This window comes from Sinohyriopsis cumingii, chromosome 7, assembly GCF_028554795.1.
Source record: "Sinohyriopsis cumingii isolate HCF-2022 chromosome 7, ASM2855479v2, whole genome shotgun sequence".
NCBI classification, from domain to species: Eukaryota; Metazoa; Mollusca; class Bivalvia; order Unionida; family Unionidae; genus Sinohyriopsis; species Sinohyriopsis cumingii.
In genome coordinates this window covers 12,585,030-12,607,793 of record NC_142967.1, presented here as the reverse complement: position 1 = coordinate 12,607,793, position 22,764 = coordinate 12,585,030, and the positions used below count along the sequence as shown (strand labels likewise).

Genomic DNA, 22,764 nt, shown 5'->3' with positions numbered 1-22,764 from the left:
GATATCCACCCAGTTTTGATTCTTGGATCGACGCTTCGCAAGTCATCGACTATAAAAAGAAGTGACCATCATGCCCTTTCACACAGACGCAGCTACGTCGACCACTCCTCCTTCACCCAGTTCTTCTGTGCAAGATTTAGAAAAACAACCCTTGTGGGTGTGGTGTGGAGAACGTGTGCCTAAAACGCAAATCGTCTTTTTCTGCCAAATCTTCGTGGTGTATTGTGTCATCGGGGCAGCCATCGCCAATCTGAGTTTGCAACAAGGAGACAAACAATTGTGGACCATTTTATTGAGCAGTTGCATCGGTTACCTGCTTCCTAATCCCTCCCTGAAATTCACCTCGAACGGGAACCACGGGAACCTTGTGTCCAGTGCCAGTGCCAGTCACCACTCCAATCACAACCAGAACCCCATTTTGGGCGGAGACACGCCTCTGACGTCCACTAACCCCTCGGACAGCCACAGAACTCTGGAATTATGAGTCACCAAAACCAATTTTACTTAACCTTACCCAGTGACAGTTCCATGGAGGTGTTTCCCAAGAACACGTTGTGCTGTTACACGGCCAAATTACCTCAAGCCATCCCCTTAGATCACGAAGCCCATTGGGAAGTGGCTTTAGTAGAAATGATTCACCCGACCCAAGTCCTCAATGTCCTTCCCAATCAAAATTTTTTTGATGTGGAAGTTCATGACGAACAATTGCAACAGTGGATGGATAGCAATGTCAAATATGACAAGAAAACCCGTACACAAAAGTACACCACCTATCACTTGTTCATTCCCCCAAGCTATTATTTTAGTGGTCAACATTTGGTCAGCACCATAGCCTCCAGGTTTAATGCCGTGTTTCTGAAAGCTTTGGAGTATGTTAACAAAAGTGTCACCATGGAGTACCACAAAACAGCTCGTCGCTTCTTGATGAAATTTGAACGGAGTAAAATTTATTTTGTCCTGAATTGTATGACATGTTGGGCGGAGACATGAACCTGAGAATGAGCATGATGAAGAAAAGCGAATTACCCATCGTTTACGACAACGAGTCTTTTAGCAAGTTATTTCGTGCCCCGGTAGAACTGAACCAAGGACTGAATTTGCTGTTTGTGTACTCCGATGTGGTGGAGTATAACGTGGTGGGACACACCTCCGTACCGTTACTGCGTGTCATTCCTTTCAAAGTGGATTCTGCCACGAACACTGACGAGGAAGGTGGAAACACTTACCACGTCCACCGCGAATTTGTACATCCTCACTATTTGCCTGTCAGTAAGTCGTATTTGGACACGGTCAACATTACTATAAAAGGAGATTTGGGACAAAATATTCCATTCACCAAAGGAAAAGTCACGGTGAAACTCCATTTTCGAAAACGGTTTTCTCACGATTCGTAAGTCATGTATCCAGTGTACCGAGGGGTTGCTCGACAGCGAGGACACGGTTTAGGAGATACGTTAAAATCGGCCTTTCGTTCGGTGGCCCCGGTGTTGAAACCGATGGTGACACGCGGATTGCACGCCTTGAAAGATGCGGCACTGACGCAAGGCAAAGAATTTCTCCAAAATGTCATCATCGACAAACAAAACCCTAAAGAAGCCTTCATGAGGGCAGGCAAAAATGTCTTGCTGCAAACGGGCAAAGACATTTTGGGTCACCGAGAAACACCTATAAATGCCCTGCACGCTACCGAGTCAGGCATTCAGCAAGGACAAGGCAGAAAGAGACGACGAAGAAAACACCCTTTCACCAGACTTCAAGCTATAAAGGCCAAGAAAAGAAGAACCGTTCGAGACTTAGACGTTTTCGATTATTGAGAAAAGAGACAAAAAAATGATGCACCGAGAATCTTGCGCTTGTTCCAAGACGGAATTGGATCTGTTTGCCATGCCCCCCACGATGATGACGATGCAAGAATCCCAGTGGGTGGAATTTCACCCCGTCTCCTCACTGACCGATTCCGCTCCCATCGAGTTTGAAATCAAAGGACAGCCCGAAGATTACATCGATCTGAATAGCAGTTACTTGTACCTGAAAGTCAAAATTCTAGATAAGACTGGAGGTGCTATAGACGATGAAGCAGTAGCTCCCGTCAACAATTTCATGCATTCCTTGTTCAGTGGAGTGGACTTGTACTTGAATAACAAACTGGTCAGTAGCAGCATGGATACTTACCCTTATCGTGCCTACCTGGAAAATCTCTTGACGTACGGAATAGATGCCAAGAACACTCATCTCAATGCCTGTGTGGTATGGGAAGCTGACGAACCTACCAAGTTTGAAATATTGGAAACTGATGAAAAGAAAGACAACAATGATGGATTTCTAGAACGAAGAAAGAGAATCACGGGAGCCGACACAAGTTTAGAACTGATGGATCGTTTGCATTTGGACATGTGGTTGCAAGAAAAGTATTTGCTGAACGGGGTGGATGTCCGCCTGAGACTGAATCGTAGCAGTGCCGCTTTCCATTTGATGGCTGATAGTGACGGTTACAAAACCAAAATCCTAGAAGCCAGACTCTACGTACGCCGTGTGGAAGTGTTACCTAAAGTGGGAAACGACATCAGTCAGACGTTGAGCAGAACGACTGCCAAGTATCCCATACGACGCGTGGAAGTGAAAACCTTCACCATTCCCAAGGGACAGCGATCCATGATCGAAGATCATCTGTTCCAAGGACAGTTACGCAAACGTTTGATCGTTGGTATCGTCGAGAATACAGCCTTCAACGGAGCTGCCGAAAAAAATCCTTTCTACTTTCAACACTTTGGCGTGTCCAAAATCGAAGTCAGTCGCGATGGCAAGACCTTGTGTACCCGACCTTTCGAACCTGACTTTACCAAGAAGAATTACTTGAGATCGTACTTGTCCCTGTACGAAGCCACCGGACAGTTAGGAACCAATACCAGTCACGGTATTACGTACGAGGATTATGCAGGAGGCTACGCTTTGTGGGCTTTCGATTTCACTCCAGACCAAGGCAGCGACGAGGGACATTTCCACCCTATAAAATCCGGCCAGATTCGTGTGGAAATTCAGTTTAAAGACCGAGACCCTGATGAAACGGTGAACGTCATCCTGTATGCAGAATTCGATAATACCATAGAAATCAACAGTTTGAGAGAAGTCATCCTAGATTACTAGAAACCATGGAAGACTGTTATCCCTCTTTACCTAGTGGAGAAACTTTTAGTGTTGGATTATTGTTAAAAAATGTTAGAGTTGTTGTTGTTTAGTGTTAAGTGATTTTTGAATAAAAAATGTTGTGTTTTGAAAAAATTGTTTGATGTTATATTGTTGGATTATTGTTAAAAATGTTAGAGTTGTTGTTTAGTGTTTAGTGATTTTTGAATAAAAAATGTTGTGTTTTGAAAAAAATGCCTTTGTGGTTTGTTTAGCTATAAGAATGTTGGATTGATGCTCTTTCATTTCTTACTATCCCTCTCATGACACTCACTAAACGTTGCGACTCAAAAACCGTGTGGGGAATGTTTTCCTTCACGTCCGCGCTTTGACTTTAAGAACCGGGGTTGTTTCCAGTCTAACCATCCATTGTCGACTCATCCTCCTACGAAGATGTGCTCCAAACTAGCTAAGCTCAACGAAGCCTACGTGAATTTGCATAGGGTCAGACACAGCTTGATACCGAAGCCAGAAGAAATAGAGAATGTGAGAATGTTAAAAATCACTGAAGACCTGATAGAAGAGCTCTTCAGAGAAGAAATGAACAGGGAAAAAGAAGAATGGACAGAGAAGTACAGACTTCAGAGACAGCAGCAACAGCAGCAACAACAACAACAGCAGCAGCAACCTGAAGCTGACAGAGGCTTTGTCGATTGTCGTATCGACACCAAAGAGTTCTTCTTCTCTTTTCGAAGAAGCAGACCTATCGCCAGAAAGTCTATCCTCAGAGGACATCGCATTCTTAGAAACTAAAAAAGAATGCCATAGCAAACAAAAAAAAACAGCCCTTTTCAGGGCTACCCAATACTCTAGAAAAGAAATAACAATCCATTTGCCAATGTGTGTAGGTAGAGTAGTGTGAAAATAAACACTAACTCTTTTTTTAAAAAATGTGAGGGTATGTGTTTGTGTTTGTAAGTGGTTAAGTAAGTTGGTATGGATAGTAGATTAAAATGATGTCTTTTTTTGGTGTTTGAGGTGTAAATTTGGGGTTAGATTGGATTGCTTTGCGTATGTGGATAGTCTATTGAAGTGATTTATAAAAAAAATTTAAAATAGTGATGGGTAGCATAAAAAAGTGAGTGAGTGTTTCTTTTAGGTCCGCGCGTTGTTGTTTTTTGGTTATGATCTAGGTAAGATCAATTTTATGTTTTAGGGGATGTTTTCCATCACGTCCGCGCTTTCACTATAAATTGAAACTCGCTGGGCAGTCTAGCTACCCTTGTTGATTGATCAACACAAGAATGAATAGCAGAATAAGCAAACTTCTTGAACTCCAGATACATCTGGAATATGTCAGGCGCCTGTTAAATGAACTGGCCGCGGAGGCTATAGTAGAAGAGGAAAGAATGAAGAACGAAGAGGAGGAGAGAAGACAGAGGGAAGAGGAGGAAAAGAAACTAGAAGAGAGGATGTCGTACAATATTCCCGAGACAGAGGATTGGGGTGTTGAAGCGAATCATCCTCCCTCTGCGCTCCCCAGAAGAAAGGTGAAAGGAGACTGGGGAAGAAGATGCGTGTGTGGCGCCAGGCCAGGAAGGTGCAACCATTAGATAGGTGCATCTGGAGTTCAAAAAAAAACAGCCCTTTTAAGGGCTACCCAATACTCTAGAAAAGAAATAACTATCGATTTGCCAATGTGTGTGTGTGTGTGTGTGTGTGTGTGTGTGTGTGTGTGTGTGTAGGTAGAGTAGTGTGATTATAAACACTAACTCTTTTTTCATAGTGCGAGGGTATGTGTTTGTGTGTTTGTGTTTGTAACTGCTCACGTACGATTGTGTGGATAGTAGATTATGGATTTTGTTTATTGTTTCTTAGCGTATGTGGAGAGTATAGTTTGGGTTTTGTAACCGCTCACGTACGATTGTGTGGATAGTAGATTATGGATTTTGTTTATTGTTTCTTAGCGTATGTGGAGAGTATAGTTTGGGTTTTGTAACCGATCACGTACGATTGTGTGGATAGTAGATTATGGATTTTGTTTATTGTTTCTTAGCGTATGTCGAGAGTATAGTTTGGGTTTTGTAACAGATCACGTACGATTGTGTGGATAGTAGATTATGGATTTTGTTTATTGTTTCTTAGCGTATGTGGAGAGTATAGTTTGGGTTTTATTATATGAAATGAGAAAAGTAGGGGGATGTTTTCCTTCACGTCCGCGCTTTCACTATAAGAACCCACAGTATTCGTCGTTCAAACCATTCTACAAAGAAGATGGCTTCTAACCAAATGGACAAAATACAAACATTGCAAGTCGTTTTAGACAACTTAGGAATGATGGAACAGATGTTAATAAGACTCGTTGAAGACCATTATTCCTATAGTCCCCATCGTGTAAAGATAGAAATTAATAACTTGAGAAAGGTAAAGGACAAGATAAGTGGTGTAATGAAAGAGATAAAGGAGGAGGAGGAGGATGAAGAGGAAAGGATAAGGATGAGAGCATGGAATGAAAAAATTGAAAAAGAAGAAGAAAATGAAAAGAGGAAGAAAGAAGAGGAGGAAGAGAAGAAGAAAGAAGAGGAGGAGAAAAAAAAGAAAGAAAAGAAGAGAAAGAGTGTTGGAGATAAAATAAGAAGTTGGTGGAGAAAAAGAAGAAATTAGAAGCAGAAGAAGAAGAAAACCCAAAGGCCCTTTTCAGGGCCAGCTATATTTCTCGAAAAGAGATAGCCTTTCCATTGCCTACCCTTTTTTAAATTTAAATTTAAATTTAAATTAAAAAAAATTTTTTTTTAAAAAAATAATCTCATATTCAATTCCCCTTGTCCCTAGACAAACCCAAACTCTATTCCCATGTTCAATTCCCCTTGTCCCTAGACAAGTCCAAACTCTATGTTAAATTCCCATTGTCCCTAGAGTGGCCCAGCGTTTTTCTCCATGTTAAATTTCCATTGTCCCTAGAGTGGCCCAGGGGCGTTTTTAATGCTAAGTCCCATTGTCCCTAGGGTGGCCCCATTTACTACTTATGAAACATTATGACGCTGTTTCAGAACCAAAACGAGGTTTAAATAAACACTCCAGAATATCCTATGTATCAACAAGACCAGGACATTTCGCAGATAATCAATCCATCTCGTCAAAAATATTTCAAAGGCCACAATAACATGTTTATTCGAACAATATTACCTCATTCTAAAGTATAAACCCACTATCTCGAAATTATGTATTACATCATCTTAATGTACAAACCCCACAACTGTAAGTAAAATTAGTATTGAACTTATTTACTAAATGACCCTTGCAACTTATTATTCTGAAAATTAACACACATAATATAGATGTACATAACAATTTACCAATAGAAAATCTGCTGAAAGATAATAAAGTATAGTTGTAACAAAACTGTTAAAGAAAAATAGTTTCATTGCTCACTCGATTTATTAGGTATCTGTTTGATGACTAATTCTCTTTTACATGACAAAGTTTAAAGTTTCGAGCATAAAGAGTAGTTTATATATACCAAATCATTTGTACATTAAATGAAATCCATACTCAGTAGAACGTCAGTAGTTAAGTGGGACGATCTGGCGACAATGGGAATTTAACATTTACTAATAGAACGTCCACTTTTTCTAAATCTACATGTTTCTATCCATCCAGTGTAGAATTTACTGGTAGACGTTTCAAATTGTTTTCATATCATTCGACTAAACTGATGAATCTTGATCTCACAGATAATATTCTTAATGAAATCTCTAAAAATGTGCTCTTTTCCGTTTTTCTCCGTTTATTTTCACTCAGTCAAAATAATGTGTGTACAGTGCTGCAACATCAATATACTAAAACGCAAACGGCTTTTATATAGTTGAAGTCGTACATGTGTGTGTTCCATACCGACTCTCTTAATACAAAAACACCCACTATTGTCTTTCTGTGTCTCAAGGCTACAAAACAAGAGGTGGCGGCATCCCGATTTTTAAAATACTTTTTATGTTCAAACATTCCTTTGAACTCGCTCATCCCTGTTTTTTTAATATATTTTGTTGGACTCTTTTTATTCCTGTCTTTGAGCAGGTAATTAACTTTGTGTTATAATTTGATTTCACAAACCTTTAATTGGCGATTATTCACTTTATGTGTAGTGTTAGATTATATTTTACTTTTTGGATTGAATTGAATTGTATCCTCCTACACACACATTCCTTTGGAAGGTCATTATTTATACGCTCTGACGGCAAAACTGGATGTTAAAGAACGTGGACATTTTCGGAAGAGATCAATATCAGAGTGTGATCCAGTACAAACCGAATTGAATGTCGCGCGCTGTATGTCACGCTGAAAACGAAGCATGGTGAGATAAGAAAAGAAAAGAGAAAAAAGAAACACACCGTAAAACAGCAGCAACAACATAAGACTTTCGTATTATTCTATAATGTGCTGATTAGACCCGACGTGTTCTTTCTTGGCCCAGTTTAATACTTGGTCACTGTTGCTAAAGTCCAAGCAATCAAACATTTTTGTCTGGAAGGTTCTTGATGAAATTTACGGTGCAGACCAGTCATTAATCAGGACTGAATATGTTTTGGTTAAACTAACAATAATTCGTATTTAATTTCAGTCGATTAAATGTTCCTACAAGACTGAATGTACATTAACTATTTAAAAAAACATAAGTAGTTCATTGCACTTTTTAAAAAAACGGAACATTCTTGTTTTCGTACAGGGTGATGGGGTACTCATAAATCAATTCTGCTTTCAAACCTGAATTAAATTTGAAAAATGCTGCCAAATTCGACCTAAACTGTGGGAATTTAACCGGTTAAATAGCATTGATGATATGTGTTGCACAGACAAAGAAGTGTGCTTTGTAACATAATAACCCGTTATCTCCAGACTCGGCATTTGTCTCGTCTGTGTTGGTTTAAAACAAGTATTACCTCGTACACAGTACAATTACCTGTTAAAACAAATACCAGACCCATAGTATTTAACCATCATTTGTATCCATTATTCGCCATCCCATGTGCAGTTCCCAATCAATTAATTCAGGTGTGATGTTTACGTTATAGGAATGACGTCAATACTGTACTAATGACGTCACTGGCTAACTAATCGTGAGACACTAGTTTCCGGCCTATGGTATTGGCTTGCAATTTAGGTCATTATCGGCGAATAGAGTTACCTTCCGGAAAACTTTCGAAACTTTTGTGGTACTGTCATCGTCTGCAGCTTTCGCAATAGATTAATGTATATAACTTTGAGACTTGACTAAGGTATAGAAATGGTAAAAGGACAATACGGAGACGCCTTTTTTATCTTCAAATTTAGCTCGCAAAATAGTTAAGAAATGTCAGCATAGTTTTATTCGGTCATGATTGCTGCTGGAGGAGTCAATTTACGAAAATTTACCCACAGCACAGGAGCTTTACAATTTACCTAAAAATCATACATGTACTATATAATCATATCATTAAATGATTAACACATTATTATATAGTATATGTATGATTTGTAGTTTTAAAAAAATTATAAGCAATGATTTGAGCTCTTGTGACTGGCAGTGGACTTTTAGAATTTTACACCTTGTTGGATTTGAACTGGTTCATCTTCAGCGGGAAGCTGCCATGCTTCTGTACTTACAAGTGTCTAAAGATAACTTCAGATTTCTTGATCATAATGTTATCAATGTGAAAATGTATTATTTCACATCAGTGAATTATCAAGATTATTTCCCTCAGAAAATTCAGTTGTCCATTGCCTAGCATAAAATAATATTTAATATTTCCGTGATATTGTTGCAAGAGTCTATTACGTTTCTCACTTATTACTAAATTTAAGATGTTACATTGAGATAATATCAGCATTATTCACATTACACATCCTTCTTTCACTCTGTATAGTAGTAACTGTTTGTAATTCTTATTGATGGGATCCGTTAAGTATGCATTTCTTTGTTTTCTTACCAAAATCATGTACCAATTTGACATTTGTACATGTCCAACTTTACATTTGATTTGAGATGAGAGTAAAAAAAATGTAATATTTGTTTAACTCTTATGTGTTTGAGATAATAAAGAGTGAATTGGACTGGATGTGTGTATTTGTGTATGTGTGGTGCTAATGAGATAACAAAGAGATAATTGCACTGTGTGCATGTCAAGTGTCAGCAGAGGTTATTATTGCTTATTATTTATTGATTTATGTGATTTATTTTCATGAAGCAACACATAAAGTAAATCATAGAGTTATATTACCTGTATTTGATTTATTTATATGAACTCAATAAGATGATTCAGTAAGTGTTTCAAAAGACTTTTTAACCACCAGTATGTTTACACTAATGAAGGCGAAAGTGATCTTTTGTATAATCATAATCGTTGAAACCTCCCATATGGCAGTTTTTACATCTCAGTATTTTGAAGTGATCTCCCATTTCGTCTAAGGTGAAAACTCTGTATTCTTCATGAAATCATGAAGTGTAAGATCTTACTTTGAATTACAGTGCTCAACAAATGTTTTTGAAAATATGATTTAAAACTTGTATGGAATTATATACAGTTAATGAGTTTAATTTTTTTTTTTAAGTTGAGCCAGTCAAACAGAAAAGACCAAATCATTCATTGTATTTTGAGGTGATCTCAGGAGAATGGGATGCCCACTTAAAACTGTCTACTAAATGAGAATGGGATGCCCACTTAAAACTGTCTACTAAAGGAGAATGGGATGTTCACTTAAAAGTGTCTAATGAAGGAGAATGGGATGCCCACTTAAAACTGTCTACTAAATGAGAATGGGATGCCCACTTAAAACTGTCTACTAAATGAGAATGGGATGCCCACTTAAAACTGTCTACTAAAGGAGAATGGGATGTTCACTTAAAAGTGTCTAATGAAGGAGAATGGGATGCCCACTTAAAACTGTCTACTAAAGGAGAATGGGATGTTCACTTAAAAGTGTCTAATGAAGGAGAATGGGATGCCCACTTAAAACTGTCTACTAAAGGAGAATGGGATGCCCACTTAAAACTGTCTACTAAAGGAGAATGGGATGCCCACTTAAAACTGTCTACTAAAGGAGAATGGGATGCCCACTTAAAACTGTCTACTAAAGGAGAATGGGATGTTCACTTAAAAGTGTCTAATGAAGGAGAATGGGATGCCCACTTAAAACTGTCTACTAAAGGAGAATGGGATGCCCACTTAAAACTGTCTGCTAAATGAGAATGGGATGCCCACTTAAAACTGTCTACTAAATGAGAATGGGATGCCCACTTAAAACTGTCTGCTAAATGAGAATGGGATGCCCACTTAAAACTGTCTACTAAAGGAGAATGGGATGCCCACTTAAAACTGTCTGCTAAATGAGAATGGGATGCCCACTTAAAACTGTCTACTAAAGGAGAATGGGATGTTCACTTAAAAGTGTCTAATGAAGGAGAATGGGAGGCCCACTGTTATGTTTTAGGCTCTTTAAAACAGTAACGAGAAAAAAGTGAAGACAGCAAGCTTCGTACAATTTAACAAATAATTTATTTCATAGAAAAACAAGGTAAAATTAAAAAAAAGAACATATGGTTTTACACATCACATCCAAACATAATCCAAGAATAAAAGAATAGAAGTCCTAGTAATAAAAAGTCCTAATGAAACTGACTTCGAATCAGAAATGAAATCCGAAATGGAAGGCAATGACATATGCTGTGGTCAGTGTCATACTGATGTGTCAACAGTTCTTTGTTCTTTGTTAAATAACAGAAAATAATATTCCAGTCTTTGAATTCTGTGTAAATTTTGATAACTGTCCTTGTCAAAGAATTAATTTAGAGCACAAGTATTTCCAGGGTACAAAACTCTCTTAGAATCCAAATGATCTGAAGAAAACAAAATAATTAGCTCCCAAAAAATGGTCACAACATAAAACACTTTGACTTCTCAAGTGTTATGGCAAGAATGACTATTCTTTCTCAATACATCAATAATAAATCTAGCTACAGTGCAAAACAGATGTCTGGATGTGGGTCAGTCCACTGGAAAAAACAATTGCTACATGTTATTTGTCACCTACTCCAAGTATGGCCTCAATTTCACTTTTAGAATTATACTGTGAGAAAGAATTTTAAATTGTTTTTTAAAAAGCTGTTTACTTCAACTCTTACTGATTCTGAATCAAGTTCAGGAACTAGGTCAGCATTAGATAGTGTTTCTATTGTTAGTGTTTGTGAAAAACAGTGGGGTCAAACTGAACCAGAAGGTAAATGTCAAATCCAGTAAATAAAATTACATTACAATGACATGTAATTGAGGTAAACAAAATTTTTTTAACCCAACAAACAAACAATTAAATCAAATATAAACTAAATATACATAAGACCACTTAAAAATGAAGGAAATGACATTAAAGTTAATGGGACGGAATTTTAGCATAAACATTCCTGGATTAGCAAGACCACTTTTGTATTGTTCATTTTTTTGTTTGATTATAGAGCGACAGTCATTTGACAATAATCAATGACCAGCCAATGTATATAGAGGAATAAAATTGTGAAACCAATTTACTTACAGATAGTACAGCTCTTTATAAAACTTGAACTAACACTAAAGTCATTAAATCCAAAGTGAAAAGGATATGCAGGTTAATTCTGAATATCCCTTTTAACACCACACCTGCCTGAAAATTGCACACATTTTTTTAGACCGTTTTTTAATCAAAAAGGCAAACATTGGCATTGTAGTGACTTTCTCCTAAGCTTTTTTTTTCTTCAGCAAAGTTGTTTTGAGATTATCCATCTGTTCTGTTGGATTAAATAGTTTAATCCAAGCTAAGACTTGCACCCCTAAAGCCAGACAAAATTATACTTTAGGAATTGAAATCTCTCAAGTTTCTTTTTACTTTAAAGGCATCCCATCAGTGTGTGCCACCCAATAAAAATGCAGATTATAGAAAATTTTGTAAGCTCTTGAAAACACTTACTTCTTCCTGCAGTCTTTATAGAGTTTATTCTGTTGTGGTCATCACTCAAGTGTCATGATATACTATATATTGTGACCAAGCAGGCAGTGGACACACCATGTACTAATTAGCATATTTGTATATTGTGACCAAGCAGGCAGTGGACACACCATGTACTAATTAGCATATTTGTATATTGTGACCAAGCAGGCAGTGCACACACCATGTACTAATTAGCATATTTGTATGTTGTGACCAAGCAGGCAGTGGACACACCATGTACTAATTAGCATATTTGTATGTTGTGACCAAGCAGGCAGTGGACACACCATGTACTAATTAGCATATTTGTATATTGTGACCAAGCAGGCAGTGGACACACCATGTACTAATTAGCATATTTGTATGTTGTGACCAAGCAGGCAGTGCACGCACCATGTACTAATTAGCATATTTGTATGTTGTGACCAAGCAGGCAGTGCACACACCATGTACTAATTAGCATATTTGTATGTTGTGACCAAGCAGGCAGTGCACACACCATGTACTAATTAGCATATTTGCAACTTGGTGAGGTTTAATATTTATCTGGTGAAAAATCTGAGAGAAACTAGTTGCTACAGTACCAAGAATTATGGAAAGAAAGAATTCTGTGACACAAGGCTTCAATTTTACTGATCAAAAGGAAATTCTCCAATACCTTTCTCTTGACAAGGATAAATTTCAAGATTAAGGATGTTTACATGAAAATTAAAGTTGATTTATGTTTTCAGGGATTTTTAGAAAAATTTTAAGTATATATCTTCATTATGCCATTTTCATCCAAAGATAGCAGATAAATGGAATGAGTATACAATTCAGTGTCATTTACATCCAAAGATAGTACATAAATGGAATGAACATACAATTCAGTGTCATATTCATCCAAAGATAATAGATAAATGGAATGAGTATACAATTCAGTGTCATTTACATCCAAAGATAATAGATAAATGGAATGAGTATACAATTCAGTGTCATTTACATCCAAAGATAGTAGATAAATGGAATGAGTATACAATTCAGTGTCATTTACATCCAAAGATAGTAGATAAATGGAATGAGTATACAATTCAGTGTCATTTACATCCAAAGATAGTAGATAAATGGAATGAGTATACAATTCAGTGTCATTTACATCCAAAGATAGTAGATAAATGGAATGAGTATACAATTCAGTGTCATTTACATCCAAAGATAGTAGATAAATGGATTGAGTATACAATTCAGTGTCATTTACATCCAAAGATAGTAGATAAATGGAATGAATATACAATTCAGTGTCATTTACATCCAAAGATAGTAGATAAATGGAATGAGTATACAATTCAGTGTCATTTACATCCAAAGATAGTAGATAAATGGAATGAGTATACAATTCAGTGTCATTTACATCCAAAGATAGTAGATAAATGGAATGAGTATACAATTCAGTGTCATTTACATCCAAAGATAGTAGATAAATGGAATGAGTATACAATTCAGTGTCATTTACATCCAAAGATAGTACATAAATGGAATGAGTATACAATTCAGTGTCATTTACATCCAAAGATAGTAGATAAATGGAATGAGTATACAATTCAGTGTCATTTACATCCAAAGATAGTACATAAATGGAATGAACATACAATTCAGTGTCATTTACATCCAAAGATAGTAGATAAATGGAATGAGGATACAATTCAGTGTCATTTACATCCAAAGATAGTAGATAAATGGAATGAGTATACAATTCAGTGTCATTTACATCCAAAGATAGTAGATAAATGGAATGAGTATACAATTCAGTGTCATTTACATCCAAAGATAGTAGATAAATGGAATGAGTATACAATTCAGTGTCATTTACATCCAAAGATAATAGATAAATGGAATGAACATACAATTCAGTGTCATTTTCATCCAAAGATAATAGATAAATGGAATGAGTATACAATTCAGTGCCATTTTCATCCAAAGATAATAGATAAATGGAATGAGTATACATTTCAATGCCATTTTCATCAAAAGATAGTAGATAAATGGAATGAACATACAATTCAGTGTCATTTTCATCCAAAGATAGTAGATAAATGGAATGAACATACAATTCAGTGTCATATTCAACCAAAGACAGTAAATAAATAGAATGAGTATTCAGTTAAGTGTCATTTACATCCAAAGATAGTAGATAAATGGAATGATTATACAATTCAGTGTCGTTTGAATTTCAGAACCTCACTGAATAAAGATGGAACAAGATATCCGATTTGGAAATTATCGCAGACCTCAGCGAGAATCTTTACAGCATTTTGAAAACAAGAATCTCAGTCTGAATGAAAACCACGGAAATATAGATGTTCACCTTGTAAATGTCCTTGAAAGGCTTGAAAAGACCCTGGAAACAAATGCTCAAGTCCTGCAGGATGCAACAGTAGCAATAGACAATTTGTCAAAGAACATTTCCAAAATGACTTCTGCTGAAGAGGATGATAATTATGTAAATTCAAAGAGGAAAGACAAGGTTACAGTGATACCTACTTGTATAGTTACTAGTATTTGTATGTACATAAAAGTGTATGTTGAAGTTCAGGCTGACCACATGAGAATAAGAAAAATCTATTAATTCATAATTATGGGGAAAATTATTGCACCACCAAGGCAGATGGAGAGAATTTAAGGCTGTCTGCTTTTGTAAAAGTTTGACATGACATTTAATTATAATGACATTATTATGAAATAGGTAAACTAGCATAATGAAATCTGGAAAAGAATGGATGTAAAATGATGTGATTGTCACTGTTGTCTCTTATTAAAAATGGAATGATAAAGCTGGTACTTTTCAAGGTCGAAAATATCCTGACTTTATAATGAAAATTCATCCTCCCATAAGGTGAACCAGAAGATTCTAGAGCACTGGAGCACCCTTGGGAAACCTGTGCTTTAGATGGTTATGTGTACTTCGTTCATTCTTTACTTGGTCATATGGCCATAATATCTGCCCTGTTGACATGCTAGATCTGCCATCACTTTGGGGATTGTTGAGCAAGTTTTCTATATCAGTTGTTTGCATATTTTTATAAGATATTTGGATTATACCACTGATCAAATTTTGTATCAGTTAACTTAAGCTCTCTCAAAAATCATTAACAATTGTAAAATCTGGACATGTCTTGTATGGCTTTGCCTTTTATCCTTTTTTCACCCTCTCAGGACATTAGTGAGAAGTGAAAAAACTTTCTAGCTAGGGTAGATATGTTGTGAGTTTTCTCTATCCCTGCATAATTGCATTTTAAGGACCCTCCTTGATTCATTGTAAATCATTGTAATGCATGTTTTCTATATATGCATTTGGCTACATTTTATGCTAATTAAACAGGTTGCACCATAGTTTTTATGTTCATATTCTGTGCTTGGTTGTCGAACACAGGTTCTTATTCAAATTTATCTGAAAGGCTGTTAATTTTTATCAGTTTTATTAGCAGTTGTACTGTTTTTGTGTGCTAATTTGTTAGTCCCTTGCTTTTGTTAAGCATAATGGAATTTATCTTTTATTATTTTTACTGAACTTAGAATTGTTTCCTTTTTTTTTTTGCAATTAAAATAACAAGGACAGCGCCCAGGTAAATTAACTAATCTTCCTGAAATTATCATAATTGTCCATGCATTCCATGTATTACTTTCAGTTGCATAGAATTTTTGTGTGATTAAAATGTTTCTTTTAAAGGAACAATGCCACAGCAAAGTGTGGTTAGATGTGGTCACAGGAAATTCTCCTAGGATGCACTGTACACCTCATTTACTTACCTAGTTTAGGCTTAGGGGGGACAGGTTGTTGTTCTGTTTCACACACACACACACACACACGCACACACACATGGGGCTTTTTTAGCAGTAGGCAGTGGACTACACAGTGGAAATTCTAGCACAAATCATTGCCATCTTTACAAGTTCTTGTGGTTGAATTTCAGCAAAGTATTATGGGCATGACTGGTTTTAGGTTATTGTTTGTGCAGATGTTCATTAAAAACAGCATTTGAACTGTCAAAACTGTTACAATGAACTAGTGTTAACCACAATATTTTGCAGAAAATTACCTACAATCAAATCAGATATGGTCAGTTTTTTACTGGAATTTCCACTCCTGTTTATATTTTACAAATCATTCTAATGACTGAAATCAAAATTCATTTACTTGCTCAAAATAACTGAGCTATTGTGTTGGCAAGGTTTGTAATGATTTTTAATTTGGTAATCAAAACAAATTTGAAAACTGGTATGATATACATGTATCTACTTGACCATGTTTAAAAAAAAATTTAGTTTCACTCAATATTGGTCTTGTTTTTATTAGGTTTATACTACAAAGTTCAGATGACCCAATAGATGATGATTATTAACCAAACAGATCAATAAGTTAGGTGTCAGAACAACTACAGGAATTGTCACGATTTCTTCAAAACTTATTCAAACTACTGAAGCCTGCCATTGTTATACCTATGGCTTTACTTCTAAGCAAGTCTTTAATGACTTTTTTTCCAGATAATCTTGAACTAGCACAGGTTGCATTCGTACATAAACTAGTCTTTAGTGGCTGTGTTTTCAGATAATCTTAAACTACCACAGGCTGCATCCATACATAAACAAGTCTTTAGTGACTGTGTTTCCAGATAATCATAAACTACCACCGGCTTCATCCATACATAAACAAGTCTTTAGTGACTATGTTTCTAGATAATCTTAAACTAGCACAGGTTGCATCCATACATAAACAAGTCTTTAGTGACTGTTTCCAGATAATCTTAAATTACTACAGGCTGCATCCATACGTAAACAAGGCTTTAGTGACTGTTTTTCCAGATAATCTTCAACTAGCACAGGTTGCATCCATACATAAACAAGTCTTTAGTGATTATGTTTCCAGATGATCTTAAACTAAGCACAGGTTGCATCCATACATAAACAAGTCTTTAGTGATTATGTTTCCAGATAATCTTAAACTAAGTACAGGTTGCATCCGTACATTAAAAAAATAGTACCATTGATCAACGTTCCCTCTAAGTGAATGGTAGATGTGCGTGCGATGCGCACTGCATTGTGCAAGCATTATGGTGACTTGAGCATTAATGTTGGATAGAATATTTGGTAATTTTGATCTGCTGCGCGGAGAACAGTTCAGTTGCGCGGGTATGTCTGAGCAGCTGTGCGGCCATGCGTGCGCGCAGCTTAGAGGAAACGTTGCCATTGATAAGAGGAACTTATAAATCAGTCCGTATACGGCCAGGAATCTGTTAAAAGATGTTTGAAAAAGCAATTTGTCATTGATTGATAAACTTTACTCAATAACATTTACATCTGTTATTATCAACATTTAAAACCGGTTATGGTTAACAAACGTTACCAAGAATTATTGAAAAATGGCATCAAATCCTTGAAAAATAAATACATTGCTGCTGTTCTCATGAATCTGTCCTATACTTTTGAATGTTTGCCCTGTGGCTTGAAACTGCTAAAAATTAAGTTAGCAGCTCACAGACAAGGTTCTGAGACTTGTAGGAAACTACCTCAGCAATAGAAAATGAGATGTGAAGCCAGGTTCTAGTATTAGTACTTTCAACATATTTCCAAAGGACTACCAGAAGAATCCACCTTAGGCTTACTTCTGTTTAATGCTTTATCATATTTTATTTTGCTTCTGATAGCAAATCACATAATCATGCAGATGATAACTTCTTTCACACATCGATAATAATGTAATCAAAAGTCTGGAAAAGGATGTTTTTTTTCTGGAAAGGTTTAGAGTATTGAGAAGACCAGTCCAAACAAATTCCAAGCTCTTTGTCACAGATTTAAAACAAATGATTTAGATATTTCTTTTAATTTGAATGGTAAATGAATCAGATGTGAGACAGAGGTGCTCCTTGTCACAGATTTAAAACAAATGATTTAGATATTTCTTTTAATTTTTGAATGCTAAATGAATCAGATGTGAGACAGAGGTAAAAATTGTATGTGTAACAATAGATTACCAATATTTACATATTAGAAAAGTGCAAAACTGCATCCAGGTGACTTGACATTGTACAAAGCATAAGTGAACACTTCAGCAGATTGGAAAACTACAGCTGCTGCTGGTATGTACTATTCCTTTATCAAACTAACTTAAACTTGTCTTGATTAATTTGGCAATTTTGTGTTGAGCTAGTTCAGTAAAAAGAAAATTGAGAAAATTCAAGAGAGCCTGTTGATTATTCTAGCTCCTACGTAAGAACTCTTGCTCAAATCAAATCTATGATCCCTTCAGGAGAGTGAGAAAGTTTGCAAATAGAAACCTGCACAATCATTACAAAAATGTCCAGAGTATCTTCATGACGTGTTTCTTTTAAAACAACCCTCTTATTCAGATTTGGTAATACTGTGACTATTCTATGGTGATAACAAGGTATGGGTAATTATTGTAAATATTTCAGTAAAGCTGTGGATTTCATTATCAAATCACTTTGGGAAGATATGCAGTTAGATCTATTCCAGAGTCTATTCCAAGCAGATCCATGTCAATAGATACTTGTTGTATTCTTGCCTATGGTCTTGTTGTATAGATTTTTGACTTTAGTCGTGTATAGATTTTTGTTAGCTTCAGTTATTGAATTCTTAATGTGAAGAGTCATCCATAAACTAGATAAATAAGGATCCTAAAGTAGCTCTCCATGGCACACCCTTATTTATTTACTTAAGATTCAATTTAGCATAGCTATTGATAACTTGGAACATCATCAAGGGTTTTGATGAGTGTGAAAATTACCGAGATCCACTCATATTAATTAGGCAATCTTGCATCAGATTTATTGAGCTTGTTGCACCTCTGGCATCTGATAATCAGACTGTCCATTATGCTTGAGAGTTATGGGTATAAGTGGTAATGAGGTGATCTTGCATCCGATTGTCTGAGCCCCGTACCACTTGAGAAACAGTTTTGATAAAACTTTGTAAAAACGTCATTGAGATGACTCGGATGACTTAATTTCATTATGACTAAAGTGACACCTATACATGTTAATTAGGCAGTCTCACATCTGATCAGTTGATCTTGAATCTTGTACTTTCTTATTAATATTGATACCTTTGTAAATATTTGGATCAAACATGATAAATAGGCTTATCAAGATCAGTGATGTGTACTGTTACAAGTGTATGTCCATGAATAATCCTGAGGCGATCTTGTATTGGAGTATTAGTTTTGATCATGGATAAATACATTTACAAACAATATCCATGCGTGTTACTGAGATGATTATGTATTGGGTTGGTTGAGTATTAATATTGTATCCAAAAATAACCAGTCTGCTAAGGAAACTGTGTTACAGAAGGGCTAATATGGGGAGTTATTCATTCTCCATTTCAGGTGACTGTTGAGGTGAAGTGCACATTTCTGAAAATCAGTAACATTGACACAATTGCACAACAGTTTGAGGCAGAAATATTTGTCCGGGCAAAATGGGAGGAGCCAGCACTTCAGAGTGTCCTGAAAGACCCAAAGAAAAAGGTTAGTTTATGTTGTAATAAAAAAGCTTATACATGAGAAAACTGAAATAGAGTGTTATATTGGCTTTAACTGGGGCTTGTAGACCTTGGTTAGACCTTATTTTGGTGAGAAGCATGAATACTTATAGGTATTTGATGCACAAATTTATACTGTTGAACTTGAAACAATTATGTCAAGAACATTAATTCTATTTCATCCTGAGAGATGGTTTTGGAGACCACCTGTCATTTGAGACCAAAGACCATCTTCCCTTCAAGAATTTTGTTGTTGCTTGCAGATAAGATTTTACAGTACTAAACAAGTCCTTTTTTGATTTACATTTTGTTTTGGGTGTGCTTTCCATTCCAAAAGAGTAAGTTTTGTCTTTGTTTAGGACTTGTCAGTAGCAGATCTGTAAAAGTAATGTCTCATTACTGATTATATTCAGTTTGCTCATTATTTTGATAGTAAGTACTAATCCAATATTTATGCAGGAAAAGAACCATTTTCTTTTTATTACATACTAAACTTACTGCAGATCAAGGCTCAGAAAATTAAACTTGCTCTGCAGCACAGTTACACCTGAACTACCATTTAGTAACTTCAGCTCTACAGCACAGTTACACCTGAACTACCATTTAGTAACTTCAGCTCTACAGCACAGTTACACATGAACTACCATTTAGTAACTTCAGCTCCACAGCACATTTACCCCTTAACTACCATTTAGTAACTTCAGCTGTACAGCACAGTTACACCTGAACTACCATTTAGTAACTTCAGCTCTACAGCACAGTTACACCTGAACTACCATTTAGTAACTTCAGCTCTACAGCACAGTTACACCTGAACTACCATTTAGTAACTTCAGCTCTACAGCACGGTTACACATGAAGTACCATTTAGTAACTTCAGCTCTACAGCACAGTTACCCCTGAACTACCATTTAGTAACTTAAGCTCACATTTATGGGCTGATCAGGTAAATATCAGTAACTTGAGAGAGAGTGGCAGGTAGTAGCAGACTGCATTACTTGTGTTAGAAGACAGTTGACTTCCATGGCTTGTGTATCCATAATTGGTAGAACAGCTAAGCAGTGCATTTATCTGATCTGCCCCTCATTTACTACAATTGTGTATTTTCTTCTCTTTCTTAAGAAGAAAAAGATTTCTCAGTTTACACATTTAGGGCTGTTGAGCAGCACTCTCTAATACCCTAAAGTTTGCTATGAGCTCCACCTTAGGGTCAGACCATCATCTTTCAGAATTTATTCTGTACTTTGAGCTTCAGTAACCAGTTTCTTACTCATTAATGCCTAGGTGTAATCTTTCTTGTGTTTTTGGACTAAACTACCTTATAAAACTGAGTGAGGCTTCTTTTGAGAACCTTACCTTAAAGTTGGTCTTCCCTCCTTCTTTAGCATCAGCTAGGAGAAGGAGTGAAATTCATGCCTTATAAGTGAAAAGTGGTTTACCTATGTTTCATTGAAAAATACAATTCAGTCACCCTTCTGTGTCAGCCTCGCTTACTGGCCAAGAATTGTTTACATTCAGTAGATCCTGAACCAACTGAAATGCCTGACTCAGTCCTTTGTGTGCTTGGAATGATCAAAATAGACTAATCTTTCTTGAGTTAGAGCCATATGTTTCTCTTTGGCCACATTGAAAGAGAAAAGAAATGGTCAGAAAAGCCTCTTTTCTCCCTTGTAGATGTACCTCTGATATTTTGGCAATTATTGTTATTTATCATGTGCATTGTGTGCTCAGCCATTTAACAGCATCATCATCACCAAGGTGCAGATCCTGCAGTCCACTTGGGAACTTTGTGGACAGTCATTCACAATGTGTGACATGGTCTGTAGAGCTACAAAACAACAGGAAGAGTCAGCGGCCTAGTCCCATCGGACAAGGTTAACTGCACAACGACCCTGTTCTGTCCAAAAGCAGTTCAGCGTAGTCCACAGATGACATGGAAGGTTTAAGCCAGGAGGGCAGACAGATGGCTCAGCTACAAGGGAGTGGTTTACTACATCTTTTGAAGTCCAACTTGACACTCCATGCTGAAATAGCTGTCATATCCTCTGGCAATAAAATTAACAAGATTGGACATCTTGAAGTCAAGCGGACTGCTGGATGTGAGCTGATGTCCATGTACGGTGGAAGTTTCTCACTGGCCTAGACCTTAGCCAACACTTTTGTGGTTGCTTCCTGGAGTCACAGATGTGGAGGAGGAATGTCACTGAGTACCAGCAGCCATGGTAAAGGAGTAGGACGTAGTGTTCCAGAGATTATGTGTACTTTTGTGTTGAGCTGGACATCAGTTAACATAGCATGAGATGATCAAGCCCAGACAGAAGTGCAATACTTGGCTCTCAAGTAACAGAGGGCCAGTCCTGATGTCTTGGGTGTTTGAGCAATAGTACTCCAGGTTGAGCCAGCTAGTTTGTGAAGTAGGTTGTTTTGAGTGCTAAGTTTTGCTGCAGTTTTCTCCAGGTGGTTGTAGAATGTCAGTGATCTGTCCATAGTCACACCAAGGTATGGTGGTGCTGGGTCGTGTTTTATTTGCTGCCCACTGAAGAAGATGCAAAGCTCATGATTCGCATTTGCTTTGTTAAGGTGGAAGACGCTGCAGACTGTCTTTATTGTGCTTGGCTGTAGATGCCATTTCTTAAAGAAGTCTGTCATATCCTCCAGGTTCTTGATCAGTACCTCCCCAAGCTCAGTAAATGAGCAACTGTGGGTGCCAAGAGCAATGTCATCTGCATGCATAAACTGGTGCGACTGTGTTACAGGTAAGTCATTAATATTGACATTGAACAAACTTGGAGAGAGAATAGACCCTTGAGGGAGTCCAGTAGCGAGATGCTTCCACAAGCTGCAGCTCTCTCTGATGAGCGCTCTGAAGCACCTGTCATGAAGGAATAGCTTGATAGACTCAACTATTCAGCACAGCAATACTCTAGAAATTTTCCCTAATATCCCGGGTGTAAAAAGCGGTGAGCCATTCCTTTGCCTTCGGGCCAAGATGCTTCAAGAACTCAGGCAGTATGTTATCATATCCTGATGCTTTGCCTGATTTGATACTGCATAGCACTGTTTCAAGTTCTGTTGTTGTAAATACCTCTGGATTATTTTGATCTAGTCCATCTG

At 36.8% G+C, this 22,764-nt stretch overlaps 1 protein-coding gene across 2 annotated transcripts in view; it reads left to right on the top strand.

The window, feature by feature from the left end:
• LOC149794747 (uncharacterized) overlaps positions 1 to 22,764 on the top strand; it is a 67,756-nt gene that overhangs the window by 15,253 nt on the left and 29,739 nt on the right. Inside the window, exons 1-3 of one of the 2 annotated variants that reach the window (XM_089964376.1) lie at positions 7,202 to 8,396; positions 14,328 to 14,617; positions 19,496 to 19,636. In XM_089964376.1, coding sequence (XP_089820502.1) covers positions 14,345 to 14,617; positions 19,496 to 19,636 — 414 coding nt within the window. In that variant the 5' untranslated portion in view covers positions 7,202 to 8,396; positions 14,328 to 14,344. Of the gene's footprint in view, positions 1 to 7,201; positions 8,397 to 14,327; positions 14,618 to 19,495; positions 19,637 to 22,764 lie in introns of those variants that run through there. The other variant, XM_089964375.1, reaches the window with a different exon arrangement.